The sequence below is a fragment of the Bombina bombina genome, chromosome 1 (genome assembly GCF_027579735.1).
Source record: "Bombina bombina isolate aBomBom1 chromosome 1, aBomBom1.pri, whole genome shotgun sequence".
Classification (NCBI taxonomy): Eukaryota; Metazoa; Chordata; class Amphibia; order Anura; family Bombinatoridae; genus Bombina; species Bombina bombina.
This window is the reverse complement of record NC_069499.1, coordinates 1,119,661,415-1,119,685,201: the sequence shown is the minus strand read 5'-3', so window position 1 is coordinate 1,119,685,201 and position 23,787 is coordinate 1,119,661,415. Positions and strand designations below refer to the sequence as shown.

The 23,787-nt window shown below is 41.3% G+C and overlaps 1 protein-coding gene across 1 annotated transcript in view; it reads right to left on the bottom strand.

The window, feature by feature from the left end:
- The window catches only part of STARD3 (StAR related lipid transfer domain containing 3), a 114,462-nt gene that overhangs the window by 14,924 nt on the left and 75,751 nt on the right, over positions 1-23,787 (bottom strand). The window contains exon 8 of the mRNA XM_053698018.1: positions 7,248-7,399. Coding sequence (XP_053553993.1) covers positions 7,248-7,399 — 152 coding nt within the window. The remainder of the gene's footprint in view (positions 1-7,247; positions 7,400-23,787) is intronic.

The window sequence follows — 23,787 nt, the reverse complement described above, 5'->3', positions numbered from 1 at the left end:
TGTTCGAACGGACCCTGAACAAGAAGGTCTCGTCTCAAAGGTAGCTTCCAAGGTGGAGCCGATGACATATTCACCAGATCTGCATACCAAGTCCTGCGTGGCCACGCAGGAGCTATCAAGATCACCGACGCCCTCTCCTGATTGATCCTGGCTACCAGCCTGGGGATGAGAGGAAACGGCGGGAACACATAAGCTAGTTTGAAGGTCCAAGGTGCTACTAGTGCATCCACTAGAGCCGCCTTGGGATCCCTGGATCTGGACCCGTAGCAAGGAACTTTGAAGTTCTGACGAGAGGCCATCAGATCCATGTCTGGAATGCCCCAAAGTTGAGTGACTTGGGCAAAGATTTCCGGATGGAGTTCCCACTCCCCCGGATGCAATGTCTGACGACTCAGAAAATCCGCTTCCCAATTTTCCACTCCCGGGATGTGGATAGCAGACAGGTGGCAGGAGTGAGACTCCGCCCATAGAATAATCTTGGTCACTTCTTCCATCGCTAGGGAACTCCTTGTTCCCCCCTGATGGTTGATGTACGCAACAGTCGTCATGTTGTCTGATTGAAACCGTATGAACTTGGTCCTCGCTAGCTGAGGCCAAGCCTTGAGAGCATTGAATATCGCTCTCAGTTCCAGAATATTTATCGGTAGAAGAGATTCTTCCCGAGACCAAAGACCCTGAGCTTTCAGGGATCCCCAGACCGCGCCCCAGCCCATCAGACTGGCGTCGGTCGTGACAATGACCCACTCTGGTCTGTGGAATGTCATCCCTCGTGACAGGTTGTCCAGGGACAGCCACCAACGGAGTGAGTCTCTGGTCCTCTGATTTACTTGTATCTTTGGAGACAAGTCTGTATAGTCCCCATTCCACTGACTGAGCATACACAGTTGCAATGGTCTTAGATGAATGCGCGCAAAAGGAACTATGTCCATTGTCGCTACCATCAACCCGATCACTTCCATGCACTGAGCTACGGAAGGAAGAGGAACGGAATGAAGTATTCGACAAGAGTCCAGAAGCTTTGTCTTTCTGGCCTCTGTTAGAAAAATCCTCATTTCTGAGGAGTCTATAATTGTTCCCAAGAAGGGAACCCTTGTTGACGGGGATAGAGAACTCTTTTCCACGTTCACTTTCCAGCCGTGCGATCTGAGAAAGGCCAGGACGATGTCCGTGTGAGCCTTTGCTCGAGGGAGGGACGACGCTTGAATCAGAATGTCGTCCAGGTAAGGTACAACTGCAATGCCCCTTGGTCTTAGCACAGCTAGAAGGGACCCTAGTACCTTTGTGAAAATCCTTGGAGCAGTGGCTAATCCGAAAGGAAGCGCCACGAACTGGTAATGTTTGTCCAGGAATGCAAACCTTAGGAACCGATGATGTTCCTTGTGGATAGGAATATGTAGATACGCATCCTTTAAATCCACCGTGGTCATGAATTGACCTTCCTGGATGGAAGGAAGGATAGTTCGAATGGTTTCCATCTTGAAAGATGGGACCTTGAGAAATTTGTTTAAGATCTTGAGATCTAGGATTGGTCTGAACGTTCCCTCTTTTTTGGGAACTATGAACAGATTGGAGTAGAACCCCATCCCTTGTTCTCTCAATGGAACAGGATGAATCACTCCCATTTTTAACAGGTCTTCTACACAATGTAAGAACGCCTGTCTTTTTATGTGGTCTGAAGACAACTGAGACCTGTGGAACCTTCCCCTTGGGGGAAGTCCCTTGAATTCCAGAAGATAACCCTGGGAGACTATTTCTAGCGCCCAAGGATCCAGAACATCTCTTGCCCAAGCCTGAGCGAAGAGAGAGAGTCTGCCCCCCACCAGATCCGGTCCCGGATCGGGGGCCGATATTTCATGCTGTCTTGGTAGCAGTGGCAGGTTTCTTTGCCTGCTTTCCCTTGTTCCAGCCTTGCATTGGTCTCCAAGCTGGCTTGGCCTGAGAAGTATTACCCTCTTGCTTAGAGGACGTAGCACCTTGGGCTGGTCCGTTTTTACGAAAGGGACGAAAATTAGGTCTATTTTTTGCCTTGAAAGGCCGATCCTGAGGAAGGGCATGGCCCTTACCCCCAGTGATATCAGAGATAATCTCTTTCAAGTCAGGACCAAACAGCGTTTTCCCCTTGAAAGGAATGTTTAGTAGCTTGTTCTTGGAAGACGCATCAGCCGACCAAGATTTCAACCAAAGCGCTCTGCGCGCCACAATAGCAAACCCAGAATTCTTAGCCGCTAACTTAGCCAATTGCAAAGAGGCGTCTAGAGTGAAAGAATTAGCCAATTTGAGAGCATTGACTCTGTCCATAATCTCCTCATAAGGAGGAGAGTCACTATCGAGCACCTTAATCAGTTCATCAAACCAGAAATATGCGGCTGTAGTGACAGGGACAATGCATGAAATGGGTTGTAGAAGGTAACCCTGCTGAACAAACATCTTTTTAAGCAAACCTTCTAATTTTTTATCCATAGGATCTTTGAAAGCACAACTATCCTCTATGGGAATAGTGGTGCGTTTGTTTAAAGTAGAAACCGCTCCCTCGACCTTGGGGACTGACTGCCATAAGTCCTTTCTGGGGTCGACCATAGGAAACAATTTTTTAAATATGGGGGGAGGGACGAAAGGAATACCGGGCCTTTCCCATTCTTTATTAACAATGTCCGCCACCCGCTTGGGTATAGGAAAAGCTTCTGGGAGCCCCGGCACCTCTAGGAACTTGTCCATTTTACATAGTTTCTCTGGGATGACCAAATTTTCACAATCATCCAGAGTGGATAATACCTCCTTAAGCAAAATGCGGAGATGTTCCAATTTAAATTTAAAAGTAATCACATCAGATTCAGCCTGCTGAGAAATGTTCCCTAAATCAGTAATTTCTCCCTCAGACAAAACCTCCCTGGCTCCCTCAGATTGGGTTAGGGGCCCTTCAGAGATATTAATATCAGCGTCGTCATGCTCTTCAGTAACTAAAACAGAGCATCCACGCTTACGCTGACAAGGGTTCATTTTGGCTAAAATGTTTTTGACAGAATTATCCATTACAGCCGTTAATTGTTGCATAGTAAGGAGTATTGGCGCGCTAGATGTACTAGGGGCCTCCTGAGTGGGCAAGACTCGTGTAGACGAAGGAGGGAATGATGCAGTACCATGCTTACTCCCCTCACTTGAGGAATCATCTTGGGCATCATTGTCATTATCACATAAATCACATTTATTTAAATGAATAGGAATTCTGGCTTCCCCACATTCAGAACACAGTCTATCTGGTAGTTCAGACATGTTAAACAGGCATAAACTTGATAAGAAAGTACAAAAAACGTTTTGAAATAAAACCGTTACTGTCACTTTAAATTTTAAACTGAACACACTTTATTACTGCAATTGCGAAAAAACATGAAGGAATTGTTCAAAATTCACCAAACTTTCACCACAGTGTCTTAAAGCCTTGAAAATATTGCACACCAATTTTGGAAGCTTTAACCCTTAAAATAACGGAACCGGAGCCGTTTTAAGCTTTAACCCCTTTACAGTCCCTGGTATCTGCTTTGCTGAGACCCAACCAAACCCAAGGGGAATACGATACCAAATGATGCCTTCAGAAGTCTTTTATCAGTATCAGAGCTCCTCTCACATGCGACTGCATGCCATGCCTCACAAAAACAAGTGCGCAACACCGGCGCGAAAATGAGACTCTGCCTATGCTTTGGGAAAGCCCCTAAAGAATAAGGTGTCTAAAACAGTGCCTGCCGATATAAATATATCAAAATACCCAGAATAAATGATTCCTCAAGGCTAAATAAGTGTTAATATCAATCGATTTAGCCCAAAAAATGTCTACAGTCTAAATAAGCCCTTGTGAAGCCCTTATTTACAATCGAAATAAACATGGCTTACCGGATCCCATAGGGAAAATGACAGCTTCCAGCATTACATCGTCTTGTTAGAATGTGTCATACCTCAAGCAGCAAAGGACTGCAAACTGTTCCCCCAACTGAAGTTAATGCTCTCAACAGTCCTGTGTGGAACAGCCATGGATTTTAGTTACGGTTGCTAAAATCATTTTCCTCATACAAACAGAATTCTTCATCTCTTTTCTGTTTCTGAGTAAATAGTACGTACCAGCACTATTTGAAAATAACAAACTCTTGATTGAATAATGAAAAACTACAGTTAAACACTAAAAAACTCTAAGCCATCTCCGTGGAGATGTTGCCTGTACAACGGCAAAGAGAATGACTGGGGTAGGCGGAGCCTAGGAGGGATCATGTGACCAGCTTTGCTGGGCTCTTTGCCATTTCCTGTTGGGGAAGAGAATATCCCACAAGTAAGGATGACGCCGTGGACCGGACACACCTATGTTGGAGAAAAACCTTTGGTTCTATTCAGTCAAGTTTCTTATTGTGTTTTTTGAAAATGGCTATGCATTAGAATATCTTTAAGGTTGCGTGAATGTCTATTCGTTATCATCGGTTTAGGTGGAAATATCTCCATAAGATCTTCATCCTTGTCAAGGATATGCCAAAAAATTTCAAAGATTCCTCTCATCTTGATGTGTTGTTCATCAAAAGTACCAATAATCCTAACAGGACTAGTATCTTTTGTCTCTTTCTTACTATTACTCAATAGTGTCCTCCTGTCAATCTCCTTGGCTCTTTGGTATGCTTTTTTTCAAGCAGGTATTTGGATATCCTCTATCCTTAAATCTCTTTCTTAATTCACCTGCCTCTCTCTCAAAATCATCATCAGAACTGCAATGTCTTCTTATCCTCAAATATTGGCCAGTTGCTATACCCAATTTCTGGCTTTTAAGATGGTAACTTTCCCATTTTAGGAGACTATTTGTTGCTGTTGGTTTTCTATACAATGTAGTAGTTAGAGTACCATCTATATTTTTGGAAATCAACAGATCCAAAAAAGCAACAGACTTTTGGTCTATGGTATATGTATAGTTCATGCCAAACTCATTGTTGTTCATCCATTCCATACATTTTTCAAAATAATTTTTGGTTCCAGTCCAAAGTATAAGGACATCATCGATGTACCTTAAAAATAATGCAATGGATGTCATATATGGATTTACGTCCTCGTTCAAAGTACTGATCTGTTCAATCCAACCCAGAAAAAGGTTGGCATAAGTTGGTGCACAACAGGTGCCCATTGCAGTTCCTCTCTTCTGCAAATATATTTTGTTATTAAACAAAAAATAGTTATGTTTCAAAACAAAGAGAAGGAGATCAACAATGTCATGATGTGTGTCCCCCCTTGGGGGTTAACAGTTCTCAGGAAAAACTGAATTGCTGTAATTCCCAGATGATGGTCAATGTTGGAGAACAAACTCTCAACATCTATACTTGCCAAAAAAAGTATCCTGCTCAACAGTCACATCTTGTAAATGATTTAATACATCCTTTGTATCTTGAGGAGGTTAATGTGTGAACAAAGTGTCCGAGTTTCTTATCTATAAAGATACTTATTTTTCGGAAAGACAACCATTACCCGACACTATGGGTCTTGATTTTGAGCATACAATTTTAAATAACCTCTATTATCAAATTTACTTCATTCTCTTGGTATCCTTTGTTGAAGGAACAGCAATGCACTACTGGGTGCTTGCTAAACACATTCAGTGTGCCAGCGACAAGTGCAACATATGTGTAGCCACCAATCAGCTGCTACATCCCAGTACAGCATTTTTGCTTCCAAGACTACCTAGGTATGCTTTTCAACAAATGATACCAATTGAACAAAGCAAATTGGATAACAGACGTATATTGGATTTTATTTAGTTTTTTTAATTGGCATGCTTTATTTGAATCAAAGAAGTGTAATTTTGACTTTACTGTCCCTTTAAGATAAGAGTAAGGTAGTAGTGGGTATAGGGGGATTGCCTCACTTTGTCCATATGAGGCAAGGCAGTACTGAACTGCACATAAATACATATTTGACTATGATACTGATCATTTCAAATTATAGCAACACAAATTATGATTTAGCCGAATCCCAATAATACAGAATGGAAGAAAACTGATCTGATTTAATCACTGAAGCAAAGTGCCATCCTTTCCAAGGGGAGAACAACTTCCATCTCGTGAAACCATTGAGACTGTATTGATACCTGCCTGTTTTGGATGCGAAAACCAAAATGTTCCCCCCCACGATTCATGTTTCAACAACTTTCTAATTTACTTCTATTATACAATTGTCTTGGTTCTCGTGGTATATTTTGTTGAAAAGCAGGGACGTAATCTCAGGAGAGTGCACGTGTCCGAAGCCCTATATGGCAGCAATTTTGCAAGAATGTTATCCATTTGCAAGAACAGTAGATGACAGCACTACTTCCTGCCATGCAGTGCTCCAGATACCTTCCTAGGTATTGTTTCAACAAAGAACACCATGAGAACAAAGCAAATTTGATAATAGAAGTAAATTGGGAACTTTTAATTAAACTGTATGCTCTGTCTGAATCCCAAAAAGGAAATGTTTTGGTTTCATATCCGTTTAACCACGGGATTTTTTTTTATTTTTTTTTGAAACACTGCATTTTTTCACTTAAAGGAATTATTTTTATTTTTTATATCATCATTTTCTCACATTTTTCCACTGAGGAGGATATTTCCATCAAGGAACTAGAGACAATCTAATTGATCATCTAACTGGTGCAATACACCCAAACCACATTTTAAGGATTTTTTAAGAAATTGAATAACAATTTCTTGTCAACCCATTATTTTAAAGTAATTTTAAAATAAGTTTGTGTTTTAATATCAAACAATTGTTATTTATTGATTAATACTGTACAATATTTAGAATATGTACATGGATCCATGTTTTTAACTGAATGTTTTCAATTATATGTTTAATTTTATTTTATTGTATTAAATTTGTCAAACTCTTACACTGCTTATATATTGAACTTTATACAACTTTATACAACCTTGTGTTGTCTTTTACCAATATTATCTACACTTGATAGAAAGGTACACTTAATCTCTTAACCCACCTCCCATAGCCTCTAGTTAGGCGCTTTCTGATATTCTACTACAAATATATATCAATCTCAGGGGCAGCTAGGTACCCCACTATCAAAAAGCAAGATTGGGATACTTTGAGCGCTGTAAGATACCGTTTAACCATGTCATCCCTGGCATGCAAGGTTCGCATTGTTTTTGTACATGCAGCTGGACATAGTTGCATCATGGCACAGTGAGATGTGAGGTTATAACTAAGCCAGATAAAGCAGCACAAGATACACTTACATTGCTCTTCTCAAACTTCCAGCTGTTCTCCTGTCGCATGATCTGTTCCACCAGCTCCAAGGCCTCCTTACCCTGTCGCACATACTCGCGCTCCTGAGCGGTTACAGCTTTCCTGCCAGCAGCATCTTCATCATCAGACTCCTGATCTGACCCTGCAAGATGGATCAATAAGCCAAAGCCTTAGCTGCTAGCTCTCAAGCCAAGGAGACAAAGAGACTCAAGACAACTGACGAGCAGAAGTAACACATATTCTAACAAACGTAGTGACACATAATATTGTAATCTAACAGAGGTTACATTTTACTTATAAGTGCAATTGAATAAAGTGCCGTCTCCCGTTCTGAATCCTGATTTTTAAAGTGATTAGAATGATATATTGAGTTTGTATTAAAAGTTGGCAATTGGCTGAGGACTGGCAGTCGCTACAAACAGAAAACAGGATGTAAATGTTTCTGTATTTCTTTATGCACGTGTACGCCGTATAAATTGTTGGAAATATGAAGACAGACAGCTATAAGGGGCTTCTGGTTCTTTCTGAACATACAAAAGATGAGAGCAAAGCTTAAAGTGACAGTCAACTCAAAAATGTTTATTGTTTAAAAAGATAGATAATCCCTTTATCACCCATTCCCCAGTTTGCAAATAAAACACGGTTATATTAATATACTTTTTACCTCTGATGACCTTGTATCTAAGCATCTTCTGACAGCCCCCTGATCACATGACTTTTTATTTATTATCTATGGACTTGCATTTAAGCCAATTAGTGCTGTGTTGTGCACAACTCACGGGCGTGAGCACAATCCACGGGCGTGAGCAACATGTTAACTATATGGCTCACATGAACTAGCAGTCCCCGGTTGTGAAAAGCTAATAAAAAGCAAGTGATCAAGGGGCTGTCTTTAGTGGCTTAGAAACAGACAGACATTTAGAGGTTTAAAGGTTATAAAGTATATTAATATAACAATGTTGGTTGTGCATAGCTGGGGAATGGGTAGTGAAGGCATTATCTATCTTTTTAAACAATAACACTATTTGTGTTGACTGCCTCTTTAAAGGGATATGATACCCAAATGCTGAAGAACTTGAAAGTGATGCAGCATAGCTGTTAAAAGCTGACCAGAAAATATCACCTGAACATCACTGTAAAAAAACAAAATTTATGCTTAGCTGATAAATTTCTCTTTCCAGGCATGGAGAGTCCACAACGTCATTCCAATTACTAGTGGGATATTCATCTCCTGGCTAGCAGAAGGAGGCAAAGAGCACACCAGCAAAGCTGTTAAGTGTAACTTCCCTTACCCATAATCCCTGGTCATTCAGCCGAAGGAAAATGGAAAAAAGAAGAAACACAAGGGTGAAAAGGTGCCTGAAGTTTACTAAAAAAAATGCTGAATTATAATTAAGAAGAGGGTGGGGTCGTGGACTCTCCATGTCCGGAAATAAATACATTTATCAGGTAAGCATACATTTTGTTTTCTTTCCTATGACATGGAGAGTCCACAACGTCATTCCAATTACTAGTGGGAACCAATACCCAAGCTAGACGACATGGAATGAACAGGGAGAAAGAACAAGGCAGGAGGACCTAAACAGAAGGCACCACCGCTTGAAGAACCTTTCTCCCAAAAGAGGCCTCGGCAAAAGTATCAAATTTGTAGAATTTGGAAACAAGTATGCAGAGAGCACAATGTTGCCGCCTTGCAAATCTGTTCCACAGAAGCTTCATTTTAGAAAGCCTAAGAAGAGGAGACAGCCCTAGTGGAATGAACCATATTTCTCTCAGGAGGCTGCTGTCCAATAGTCTCATATAGTAGTAGTAGTAGTAGTAGTAGTAGTAGAAGAAGAGGCGTTCTGACCCTTACGTTTTCCAGAGAAAACAACAAACAGGGCAGAAGACTGCCGAAAATCTAGTAGCTTGTAAGTAAACTTTTAGAGTGCGCACAACATCCAAGTTATGCAAAAGACGTTGCTTATGAGAAGGATTAGGACAAAAAGAAGTATCAACAATTTCCTGATTGATGTTTCGATCCGACACCACTTCAGGGAGAAACCCCAATTAAGTATGAAGGGCCGCCTTATCTTTATGAAAGATAAGGTACGGGGAATCACACTGCAGAGTTGAAAGCTCAGAAACTTTGTGAGCGGAAGAAATAGTAAGGAGAAACAAAACCTTCCAAGCTAACAACTTTATATCAACATCAAGCATTGGCTCAAACGGAGTCTGCTGCAAAACTTTAAGAACTAGGTTAAAGTTCCAAGGATGAGCAACAGGTTTAAACACAGGCCTGATTCTGACCAGGGCCTGAACAAAAGCTTGAACATCTGGTAAATCTGCCAGACGTTTGTTCAAAAAAAATAGACAGTGCAGAAATCTGACCCTTCAGAGTACTGACTGACAAACCATCCTGAAGAAACGATAAAAATCGGGGTATCCTCACCTGACTCCATGAGAAAACTGCAGCTTCACACCAATAAAGGCATTAACGTCATACCTTATGGTAAATTCTGTGAGTAACAGGTTTACGAGCCTGAAGCACAGAATCAATGACCGCTTCCGAAAAACCACGTCTAGACAGAACTAGGCGTTCAATCTCTAAACAGTCAGCCTCAAAGAATCCATATTTTGAAGTAGGAATGGACTCTGAGGTAGAAGGTCCTTCCTCAGAGGTAACCTCCAAAGGTGGAAGAGATTACATCTTCACCATATCCACGAACCAGATCCTGTGAGGCCATGCAGGAGCCAATTAAATAATTGAATCTCTCTCCTGTTTGATAAGAGCAATGACTCGTGGAAGGAGAGCTGCTAGATTGAAGATCCAAAGAACCAAGCGATTATTAGAGCGGCTTGAGGATCTCTAGACCTAGCACCGTACTTTGGAAGCTAGGTGTCTTGACTAGACCCTAATAGGTCCAACTTTGGAAACCCCCTCTTGAAGGTTTGCCTTAAGAACACCTCTGGATGAAAAGCCCACTCCCCGGGAATGAAATGTCTGCCCGCTCATAATCCACCTCCCAGAAGTCCCCCCCCCCGTAATGTGGATGGCAGATAGAAGACAATCATGAGCTTCCGCCTACTGCAGAAAGCAAGTCATCTCCTTCAATGCTAAGGAACTCCGGGTTCCTTCCTGGTGGTTGATGTAAGCCACCGAGGTGATGTTGTCCGACTAGAAAGTGAGAAACCAGACTAACGAAATTAAGGCCAAGCTGTCAAGGCATTGAAGATTGCTCTCAACTCTATATGGGAAGATACATTCTTCCCTAGTCCACAGACCCTGAGCTGTTAAGGAGTCCCAAAATGCTCCCCAGCCTAAAAGGCTGGCGTCTGTAGTCACAAACCCCCAGGAAGGTCTCAGGAAGCATGTGTCCCCGAGACAGGAGGCCCTGTGAGATTCACTATGAAAGAGAGTCACTTATCAGAGGATCCAGATCTATCCTTTGCATGAGATCTGAGAGGTCTCTGTTCCATTTACTGAGCCTGCATAACTGCAGAGGCCTCAGATAGAACCAAACAAAAGGAATGAAATCCATGGAAGCTCCACGCATTGGGTCACAGATGGAAGAACAGACGACGGAAGAGAAAGGCAAAACGCCAGAGAACTGAGATTCTGACATCCATTAGTAAAATTCATGTATAGAGAATCGCAATTGTTCCCAAGAAACACACCCTTGTTTCTGGTATTAGAGAACTATTTTCCAGATTTACATTCCACCTTGGAACGTAAAATAGATAACGTCTCTATACTAGATCTTTCTAGTTGAAAGGAAGACTATTGAACCAAAATGTTGTCCAAATAAGGCGTCATTGCTATACCTGAGATTTGACCACTGCCAAAGAGCCCACCCCAGAACCTTTTGGAAAGATTCTGGGAGTCGTAGCAAGACCAAAAGGAAGGGCAACAAACTGGAGGATCTTGTCCAGGAAGCCAAACCGCAGGAACTGGAGATAATCTCTGAATGGGAACATGAAGATACGCGTCCTTCAGCTCTATGGAAGAATGGAACGAAAAGGTATCCATGTGGAAAGACTGTACCCTGAGGAATTTGTTGAGACACTGGGTCAAAAAAGGAATGACAAATTCACTCCTCTTTGGAAACCACAAAAACTATGAATAGAATTCACGACCCTGTTCCCCCACAGGAACAATCACCCCCAGGGAGAGGAGGTCCTTAACATAGGTTAATAAGGGGTGTCTCTCTCTCAGCCACAACCGACCTGAACCCCAAATGACACATCCATGCCTAGAAGACTACCCCTGGAGTGAACGACCACAGGTGGGGACTACCACCAGTAGGTGGAGCTGTCCGCTTGTGTTGCAGCAAAGATATGCAAGCCAAGCAAGCTAAAATTAATCAGTTTAACCAGCTTGCAAAGGAACAAGATCTTCCTGTCTATAAATCAGTCCAGATTGGAATGCATAGAAAGAACCGTTTGCAGAAAAATGCAAGTAAAGTCTGTGTTGTGCGATTATTTTATTTGTTTTATAATGCATTTAACAAATGTTTTTGTTCATTTAACTTAGTTTAATTATATATTCTGTGTTGTGATTATTTTATTAGGTTTATAATGCTGTTTAGCATTTAAAGTCTTCATTTCAAAGCTTTAAAAATAACGTATTAGGTGTTACTTATGACAATTTTGAGAGGGGCCTGGAACCTAACTCCCTCACTTTCCATTGACTTACATTATTAACTGGGCTTCAATTTACAACGGTTTCGATTTACAACCATTCCTTCTGGAACCTAACACTGGCGTAAACCGAGGGCTACCTGTATATTATAGTGGGAATTGAACCACTGCATACGACTAAAAAAAGAATGTGAATATGTGTGAGAGACCACAACACTATAGCTCTACACACGCCTTAAGAAATAAATATCCTCAAGGGGAAGGTAAAATGTATGTCACAGACTTTAGAATAAAATGCCTCAATATGAGGACAACAACTATTGAGCCCATATAAAGCAAATATAAACACTGTTAAAATAAACATATTAGAGACTTACTACTAATATGATAAAAAGGGATACATAATTGGGGCGGAGCTTGGCCGTTCAGAGACATGGCTGTGCAAAGAAACAGCTCCTAGGCCCACGCCATCCAAACCCAACAGCCACAACCGACCTGAACCTCAAATGACACATCCATGCCTAGAAGACTACCCCTGGAGTGAACGACCACAGGTGGGGACTACCGCTGGGAGCCCCTGCAACCGCAAAGACACACAAACGCGGCACGCAGCAGGACCTCGAGCAGGCCGGAATCCAGCACGGGTCTGATTAGCTCCGGAGCGATCACAGGGGCAGACAACCGCATAAGCCACAGAGCCCTGAGCAAACTAGAAGCCGCAACACCTAGTCCCCACGCCGGTACACAGCCCCATCAAGTCAGCGGGCGGCCCAATTGAGGATACACGTCACGTGACAAGGCCATAACAGCCACCGGAGTCAAGACAGACAGAGAACCAGGCAGAGCAGGCCTGGCTGAGGGACAAATGATAAAATAACCAGCACATTGGAGCCAACAACATGGCTCAGGCCGGGGCCAAATATCCACAGTGATTAAGGGGAGCTGCACAGTGGGCACAATAATACAGGGAAGCAGCAATACGCTACAATCAGACCCGGGTTTAACATCCCAGACAGCAGTGTGCTGCACTTGCACATTTTACCTGCTAATAAACAGAGGACTGTAAACAGACCATAGGCAGTGTTAACCTACAAGAATGAATTAAACATTAATCCCCCAGCAGCACAGCTAACTCACACCTGCCACAGAAAGACCTAACCTCTACGGTCTGCCAAACACCAAGTTAGGGAGACAGGCAGAAGGTGAACGAGACAGAACAGCACGTGGAATTAAATACCCTGTAAGCACAACTTTCCTTCAGGCTTACCCCAAGAGCACACTACAGCTTCCTGCCATCGAATATAGAACTGTTGCAAAATCTTTGTATTCCCACAAGTACTCAGATATGCCTGGGGTAAATCCAAGAAACCTGACGGCAATGCACACTCCAGAATGATGTAACAATTCTTAAAACCAGCGGAGACCAACTCAGCCCACTCACCTGCCACTTCTAACAATCACATGCCGATAGAATGGCTACAAAACCTATCGTCCATCCTGGTTGAATCCCCAAATATAACAAAAGAAGACTTAAAATCACTATGTACCAAAACGATCTCAAAGAAATCGTATCAGAAGTTAAAAACTGGTATAGTGATCTAAAAAGATATTTGATGAAGGTGACACAGAGAGTCACCAACCTAGAAGAGAACCATTACACAACATATAACGATATACAGCATATGTCCCGCTTGGTGTACGACCAGGAGGAAACCATATATAACTTGTTAGAAAAGGTGGAAGACTTAGATAACAGGGGCAGGAGGAATAACCTCAGAGTCCGTGGGATACCAGAATCCATACAACCAGGGGCATTGGAGGGGTGCCTCTAAGCTCTCTTTCGCACAGTAAAGGGGGACAACAGCGCACCAGAAGTTACTATAGAGAGAGAGCGCATCACGTGCCGAGAGCTAAACCACCACCTAAAGCTCCAGCACGAGATGTGATACTGAAGCTGCTTCATTTCAAAGATAAAGAGGTGATTCTAAAACACAGAAAAAGGAACTAATTCATGCTGGAAATCGTATACAAATCTTCACGGATCTGAGCCCCACAACACTTCAGAAGAGGAGGGACCTGAGCCACATCACAACTGCCCTTCGAGAGCAGAAAATACCCTACCGGTGGGGCTTCCCGGTCAGCATCATTGCGACTAGAGGCAACACCACAGCAATTTACAAGAACAGGGAGGACCTACCTCACTTTTGTGAAGCCCTGCAGATAAGCATACATGCTCAGGATCAGCTGAAAGATGGACACCCTGCACAACAACCGTCTAGAGGTAGGGCAAGGCCCTCAACAGATGAAACAACAAAGCGGGTCTCTGCAAAACAACCCTCTACAGCAGCTGCTACAGTGGAGCAGGGGGACAACTTCTGGACCTCCGATAACCCACATGCATCGGCACAAGGGGACTCTCGTTTATGAACCATGGCAGCAGGTCATGTAATATAATATACATGTTTACATTTCAAATGTTGGGTTTGGAGGCGGGGATACTACCCTGTCTATTATATTGTTTAATTTCTTGTGTTTTCTTTTTCATTTTCACCGTTACGTTACTTACATTGTTCATATTTATTACACAGCTTATTTGACAGTGCATACTGGTTTTTGAGCTACTGTGTGCACCCTACACCTATCATCTGGTTGAATATATCCAAAAACGTATAGAACAGCTAGAGCACTGCTACACAGAGGGATGCAGAAAATCAAGACACCTTAGCGAGGTAAACCGCCTGACTTAAATACACTACACATTGGGACGTCACTTCTGACACACGCCCCACACTCGCACCATAGGGATTGGATAGACATAGGAAAGATGCAACCACACCCACTCAAACTGATTTCAATTAATGCCAAGGGGCTTAATAACCCAAAAAAGAGATCTATAGCATTTACTCAACTATACAAGGAAGCAGGAGATATTTTATATGTGCAGGAGACGCATTTCAGAAGAGGAAGAGAACCCATATTCATAAATCACAGGTACTTTCTATCAAGGCAACTCAAAGAATGGTGGGGTGGGCATCTTCATTAAGAACTCGATCCCTTTTAAACTGAAAGATCCCAATGGCTCTTACATATTGGTCACGGGTGTCCTGTTCAACTCATACGTAACGCTCGCAAACATATCTTCCCAACCAGGGACAACATATAGTTTTCAAAAAGGTGATGCAAATGCTACTGGAACACACAAAAGGTATACTGTATTTAGCAGGGGATTTTAACCTACCACTAGACCCCATACGGGACACCTCGGCGGCCAAGACATGTACACCACAAAAGGTAATTAAAGCCATAAATGCCCAGCTTCAATTACTAAAACTGCATGACGTATGGAGGTCAGTGAATCCTGGGGTACAAAATTACACATTTTATTCATACCCTCATCACATATATATATCAGGATAGACTCTCATAGCAGACCAGCTGGGGTCATCCCTAGTAGAGGGTTCCAGTATTCTACCAATCACAAGGTCTGACCATGCACCAGTACAATGCACAATAGCCTGGCTGGACATGCCCATACGCCCTTTCTTATGGAGACTTGAAGAACATGTCTTAGACAACCCCCTGGTCAAACTGGACGTAGACACGACCCTGAGACACTACTTTGCCGAAAACACCTTGGGCACTATACCCACCTCTACAACATGGGAAGCCCACAAATGTGTGGTGCGGGGTGAGTTTATAAAGCATAAGGCGAGGGAGACTAAAAACAATCGTCAGTTTGTAAACTCCTCTTTATCCCAAATTAGATACTGGGAATCGGAACTGAAAAAGGCCCCCTCCTCCACTACTATACTAGAATCACCAACCAAAATTAGGACCGACCTGAATAACCACCTCACTAAAGTATACCAGCGAAAGGCCTCAATCTTGCAATAAAAGTACTTTGACATGAATGACAAGATAGGGTCATCGTTAGCCAAAGCATTAAAACGAAAACTATTACACACAAATATACACACATTATCCGAACCGGCAGGACAAGTACAGAACGACAGCGAGAAAATAGCAGAGACGTTCCGACACTATTAAGAGAAACTCTACAACATCAGAAATGACAGCACACAAACTGACTTAGATAAATATTTAGATGGCGTGCGACTACACACATTATCTACAGATGATACCGAATCCCTAGACATGCCCATAACGAACAAAGAGGTCAAAAACATAATTTATGTAAGAATTTACCTGATAAATTAATTTCTTTCATATTGGCAAGAGTCCATGAGCTAGTGACGTATGGGATATACAATCCTACCAGGAGGGGCAAAGTTTCACAAACCTCAAATGCCTATAAATACACCCCTCACCACACCCACAATTCAATTTAACGAATAGCCAAGTAGTGGGGTGATAAAAAAAGGAGTAAAAAGCATCAACAAAGGAATTTGGAAATAATTGTGCATTATACAAAAAAATCATAACCACCATAAAAAAGGGTGGGCCTCATGGACTCTTGCCAATATGAAAGAAATGAATTTATCAGGTAAATTCTTACATAAATTAAAAAGGAGGTTTAAAAACAGAATTTACTAGTTCTAATATCAAGAGGACTAGTTTCCATGATATCCAAAATAATTAACACTTCTTTAACAAAGAACGAAAGTACTTCATTTTAAATAAATAAGTAGATTTGTTAGTGTCAATATCTGAGGAAAGATCTTCTGAATCAGATAGCTCCTCATCAGAAGAGGATAATTCATTATGTTGTCGGTCATTTGAAATTTCATCAACCTTATGAGAAGTTTTAAAAGACCTTTATATTAATTAGAAGGCAGAATAGCAGACAAAGCCTTCTGAATAGAATCGGTAGCAAATGATTTAAATTTCATAGGTATAACATGTACATTAAAAGTTGAAGGAACAACAACAGGAAATGTACTATTTACTGATGGACACAATATCTGCATGTAAAAGTTTATCATTATAACCAAAACAATGACATTCGGAAATATAATGCACTTAGCTTTAGTAGAACCGACATCAGGCAGCAAAGTTCCAACAGATACTTCTGAGGCAGGATCAGATTGAGACATCTTGCAAAATGTAAAATAAAAACATATAAAGCAAAATTTGTCAATTTCCTTATATGACAGTTTCAGGAATGGGAAAAAAATGCAAATAGCATAGACCTCTGACATAGAAAAAGGCAAATCGCAATGAGGTATTAAATTAATGAAAAAATTTGGCGCCAAGTATGACGCACAACGTAACTGACAATTTTTTGCCGCCAACAATATCCGGAAATTACACACTTGCGTCATGATGATAGTATATCGATTTGAAAAGGGAGGTAGGAGATGAATCTCTACGACCAATAACAGAGAACCTATGAAATAGACCCCCGTTAGGAAAATCATTGCATTCAATAGGTGATACTCTCTTCACGTCCCTCTGACATTCGCTGTACTCTGAGAGGAATCGGGCTTCAAAATGCTGAGAAGCGCATGTCAACGTAGAAATCTTAGCACAAACTTACTTCACCACCTCCATAGGAGGCAAAGTTTGCAAAACTGAATTGTGGGTGTGGTGAGGGGTTTATTTATAGGCATTTGAGGTTTGGGAAACTTTGGCCCTCCTGGTAGGATTGTATATCCCATACGTCACTAGCTCATGGACTCTTGCCAATTACATGAAAGAAACAGCCATTAGAAACATGCCAAATAGCAAAAGCCCAGGTCCAGACGGGTTAGGAATAAAATACTATAAGACGTACATGCACCACCTGTTAACACCTTTAACATCCCTTTTCAACTCACTGCTGCAAGAGGGAGGATTCACAGACCAAAATGTTAGAGGCAAATATAACTGTTCTTCCTAAGCAGGGAAAAAACCCAAACAGAATTTTCGCCCCATTTCACTCTTGAATTCAGACATCAAAATATATGCTAAAATTTTAGCTAACAGAACTAACAGGTTCCTACCCAAATTGATACACCCGGAACAAGTGGGATTCGTGCCGGGAAGGGAAGCGCAAGAAAATACATTGAAAGTGCTGCAGTTGGTAGCGCATGCCCAACACCACCACATACCCCTATTACTGGTCTCGACCGAGTACATTGGCCATTTCTAAAAGCGGTCCTGACCAAAAAAGAAAATTTATGCTTACCTGATAAATGTATTTCTTCTTAGACACGATGAGTTCACGGATCACCTTCAATACTTATGGGATATTCACTTCCTGGTCAGCAGGAAGAGTCAAAGAGCACCACAGCAGAGCTGTTAAATAGCTCCTCCCTTCCCTCCCACTCCAGTCATTCGACCGAAGTTAGGATTAGAAAGGAAAAGCCAAGGTGCAGAGGTGACTGACGTTTACAATAAAAAACATCCTGTCTAAAAATGACAGGGCGGGCTGTGGACTCATCGTGTCTAAGAAGAAATACATTTATCAGGTAAGCATACATTTTCTTTTCTTCTTAAAGACACGATGAGTCCACGGATCATCTTCATTATTTATGGGATCCAATACCCAAGCTAGAGTACACGGATGATACCGGAGGGACAAGACAGGATACCTAAACGGAAGGCACTACTGCATGAAGAACCTTTCTCCCAAAAGCCGCCTCAGCCGAGGCAAAAGTATCAAATTTGTAAAATTTTGTAAAAGTGTGAAGAGAAGACCAAGTTGCAGCCTTGCAAATCTGTTCCACAGAAGCTTCATTTTTGAATGCCCATGAGGAAGCAACAGCCCTAGTGAGCCGTAATCTAGCAGTTTCGTAAGCCAAACGTATAATAATTTTCAGCCAAAAAGAAAGAGAAACAGCCGTAGCTTTCTGTCCCCTACATTTGCCTGAAAATACTACAAACAAAGAGGAAAACTGGCGAAAGTCTTTAGTCGCCTGTAAATAAAACTTTAAAGCACAAACTACATCCAAATTGTGTAAGAGCCTCTCCTTCTTAGAAGAAGGATTAGGACACAAGGAAGGTACAACGATTTCCTGATTAATGTTCCGGATCAGAAACAACCTTGGGAAGAAATCCAAATTTCGTACGTAAGACAACCTTATCCGGATGAAAAATAAGGTAAGGGGGCTCACATTGTAATGCTGAAAGCTCAGACACTCTACGAGCAGAAGTAATTGCTACTAAAAATAAAACCTTCCAAGATAACAACTTGATATCTAAGGAATGCATAGGTTCAAACGGAACCCCTTGAAGAACCTTGAGAACTAAATTAAGACTCCATGGAGGAGTAACTGGTCTAAACACAGGCCTAACAAAAAGACTGAACATCAAGGACATCAGCTAGATGCTTGTGTAACAGGATAGATAATGCTGAAATTTGACCCTTTAAAGAACTTGTAGATAATCCTTTCTCCAATCCTTCCTGGAGAAAAAGATAAAATCCTAGGAATCTTAACTCTACTCCAGGAGTAGCCCTTGGATTCACACCAATAAAAAGGTATTTACGCCAAATCTTGTGATAAATCTTTCTAGTGACAGTCTTACGAGCCTGAATCAAAGTGTCAGAAAAACCTTGCTTGGCTAGAATCAACCGTTCAATCTCCAAGCAGTCAGCTTCAGAGAATCTAGATTTGGATGATGGAAGGGTCCCTGAATCAGAAGGTCACTAAAGGGTTTAACACTTGTAACAAGCAGGTTCATCCCCAAATTTTGATTTATCGATTTTGGGCATATGAATAATTCCTGTGTTACTTGGCCTTTTTTCCCTTAATTTAAACACATTTCAGGTACATCGTTTGTGTTTTAATTTTGAAATACAAACCATATGTATAATTCCTGTCAAACATGTTTTGTCTCTTCCAAAATTGCCTAACTTTGATTGGGCCTTATTTGTATTGAAGATACCGTATTGAAGATACTATATAACAGAGACTGTTGCAGATTTCCATAATACAGAGACTGCTCTAGATTCCCTTTAAACGGAACAAACAACATCTCTACGATCAAAACTGCAATTACGGACCAGCTCTGTCTCCGGTATAGGAACCTCTCTATTGAGCGAGAGACTCGCAGCATACACTAATTGGACCGGAAAAGGTCTGACGTCATCACATTTATCGGAGCTCCCAATGGACTGCAATACACGCTTGTATATCCGAGAACTGTGAGTTATTATTTGTAGTAAAGCTGTGCACAGCCGAAGAAAACACTCATTAGACCTTTCTTCCTAAGAATTTGTGTAGGAACACCCTAAACCCTCTGAACCCAAACGGACTATTAAGTTCCTAATATTTTCTAGTGCCTAGAGCCTGGGCGGCACATATATGTATGATCTTGTTACAGTGTATTCTTTGACACAACATTGCCATTTTTTACCATTGTACAGCTGTAGATACGATCTTCAAATATATTTGTAGATTTATTTAGACATTTTTAGATTCATTTAGATGCCGGCATCTTACACTATTAATTTCTTCTAGAGTGCTTTTTTAGCATTTTTAGTATTTTAATAAATTTGTTAAATTTGATCAAATGAAATTTGTCATATCTTTTTATTGGATCATTTTTTCACGAAATTAATTTTTCTTTCACAAGTTGGATTTATAAGATCACTTTGTCATATATATATATATATATATATATATATATATATATATATATATATATATATATATATATATATATATATATATTAATATTCATAATTTTTTTCCATTACATCCTTTTTTGGATCATTTTGAGGAATCAATGATCCCTTGCAGTAACAGATAGCAATTTACTCTTTTGCTAGCAATCACACCAATCCTTTTCTATCTTAGGAAAGCCACAACCAGGTCCGTGTGTGATTTTGCTAGCTGAAAGGACGGCGCCTGAACTAGGATATCGTCCAGATACGGCGCCACCGCAATGCCTCTTGAACGAAGCACCGCAAGAAGAGACCCCAGAACCTTTGTGAAGATTCTGGGAGCCGTGGCAAGACCGAAAGGAAGAGCCACAAACTGGAAATGCTCGTCTTGAAAGGCAAACCTTAAGAACCTGTGATGATCCCTGTGAATGGGAACATGCAGGTACGCGTCTTAAATCTACTGTTGTCATAAACTGACCCTCCTGGATCAAGGGAAGGATGGAACGAATAGTTTCCATCCTGAAGGATGGCACTCTGAGAAACTTGTTTAGACTCTTGAGGTCTAGAATTGGTCTGAAGGTTCCTTCCGTCTTGGGAACCACAAACAGATTGGAATAGAATCCTATATCTTGATCTTGAGGTGGAACGGGAACGATCACTCCCAGAGCTAAGAGGTCTTCTACAAAATGTAAGAATGCCTCTCTTTTTGTCTGGTCTGCAGATAACCTTGAAATTAGAAACCTGCCCCGGGAGGACAAATTTTGAACTCCAGCTTGTATCCCTGAGACACTATTTCTATAGCCCAGGGATCCTGAAAGTCCCGATCACAGGCTTGAGCGAAAAAAGAAAGTCTGTCCCCTACCAGATCCATTTGTCCCGCATCGGGGGCAAAACCTTCATGCCGTCTTGGAGTCATCGGCCACCTTCTTGGATTGCTTACCCTTATTCCAAGATTGAGCGGGTCTCCAATTAGTTTTAGCTTGTTCCTGCTTAGTTGAGGGAGAAGAGGAATAGAATCCCTTGAAGTTGCGAAAGGAACGAAAAACATAATTTATGTAAGAACTTACCTGATAAATTCATTTCTTTCATATTAGCAAGAGTCCATGAGCTAGTGACGTATGGGATATACATTCCTACCAGGAGGGGCAAAGTTTCCCAAACCTCAAAATGCCTATAAATACACCCCTCACCACACCCACAATTCAGTTTAACAAATAGCCAAGAAGTGGGGTGATAAAAAAGTGTGAAAGCATATAAAATAAGGAATTGGAATAATTGTGCTTTATACAAAAATCATAACCACCACAAAAAAGGGTGGGCCTCATGGACTCTTGCTAATATGAAAGAAATGAATTTATCAGGTAAGTTCTTACATAAATTATGTTTTCTTTCATGTAATTAGCAAGAGTGCATGAGCTAGTGACATATGGGATAATGAATACCCAAGATGTGGATCTTTCCACGCAAGAGTCACTAGAGAGGGAGGGATAAAATAAAGACAGCCAATTCCTGCTGAAAATAATCCACACCCAAAATAAAGTTTAATGAAAAACATAAGCAGAAGATTCAAACTGAAACCGCTGCCTGAAGTACTTTTCTACCAAAAACTGCTTCAGAAGAAGAAAATACATCAAAATGGTAGAATTTAGTAAAAGTATGCAAAGAGGACCAAGTTGCTGCTTTGCAAATCTGATCAATCGAAGCTTCATTCCTAAACGCCCAGGAAGTAGAAACTGACCTAGTAGAATGAGCTGTAATCCTTTGTGGCGGAGTTTTACCCGACTCAACATAGGCAAGATGAATTAAAGATTTCAACCAAGATGCCAAAGAAATGGCAGAAGCTTTCTGGCCTTTTCTAGAACCGGAAAAGATAACAAATAAACTAGAAGTCTTTCGGAAAGACTTAGAAGCTTCAACATAATATTTCAAAGCTCTAACAACATCCAAAGAATGTAACGATTTCTCCTTAGAATTCTTAGGATTAGGACATAATGAAGGAACCACAATTTCTCTACTAATGTTGTTGGAATTCACAACTTTAGGTAAAAATTCAAAAGAAGTTCGCAACACTGCCTTATCCTGATGAAAAATCAGAAAAGGAGACTCACAAGAAAGAGCAGATAATTCAGAAACTCTTCTGGCAGAAGAGATTGCCAAAAGGAACAAAACTTTCCAAGAAAGTAATTTAATGTCCAATGAATGCATAGGTTCAAAGGGAGGAGCTTGAAGAGCCCCTAGAACCAAATTCAAACTCCAAGGAGGAGAAATTGACTTAATGACAGGTTTTATACGAACCAAAGCTTGTACAAAACAATGAATATCAGGAAGATTAGCAATCTTTCTGTGAAAAAGAACAGAAAGAGCAGAGATTTGTCCTTTCAAGGAACTTGCGGACAAACCTTCATCTAAACCATCCTGAAGAAACTGTAAAATTCTTGGAATTCTAAAAGAAAGCCAAGAAAAATGATGAGAAAGACACCAAGAAATATAAGTCTTCCAGACTCTATAATATATCTCTCTGGATACAGATTTACGAGCCTGTAACATAGTATTAATCACAGAGTCAGAGAAACCTCTTTGACTAAGAATCAAGCATTCAATCTCCATACCTTTAAATTTAAGGATTTGAGATCCTGATGGAAAAAAGGACCTTGCGACAGAAGGTCTGGTCGTAACGGAAGAGTCCACGGATGGCAAGAGGCCATCCGGACAAGATCCGCATACCAAAACCTGTGAGGCCATGCCGGAGCTACCAGCAGAACAAACGAGCATTCCTTCAGAATCTTGGAGATTACTCTTGGAAGAAGAACTAGAGGCGGAAAGATATAGGCAGGATGATACTTCCAAGGAAGTGACAATGCATACACCGCTTCCGCTTGAGGATCCCTGGATCTGGACAGATACCTGGGAAGTTTCTTGTTTAGATGAGAGGCCATCAGATCTATTTCTGGAAGTCCCCACATTTGAACAATCTGAAGAAATACCTCTGGGTGAAGAGACCATTCGCCCGGATGTAACGTTTGGCGACTGAGATAATCCGCTTCCCAATTGTCTATACCTGGGATATGAACCGCAGAGATTAGACAGGAGCTGGATTCCGCCAAAACCAGAATTTGAGATACTTCTTTCATAGCCAGAGGACTGTGAGTCCCTCCTTGATGATTGATGTATGCCACAGTTGTGACATTGTCTGTCTGAAAACAAATGAACGATTCTCTCTTCAGAAGAGGCCAAGACTGAAGAGCTCTGAAAATTGCACGGAGTTCCAAAATATTGATCGGTAATCTCACCTCCTGAGATTCCCAAAGTCCTTGTGCCGTCAGAGATCCCCACACAGCTCCCCAACCTGTGAGACTTGCATC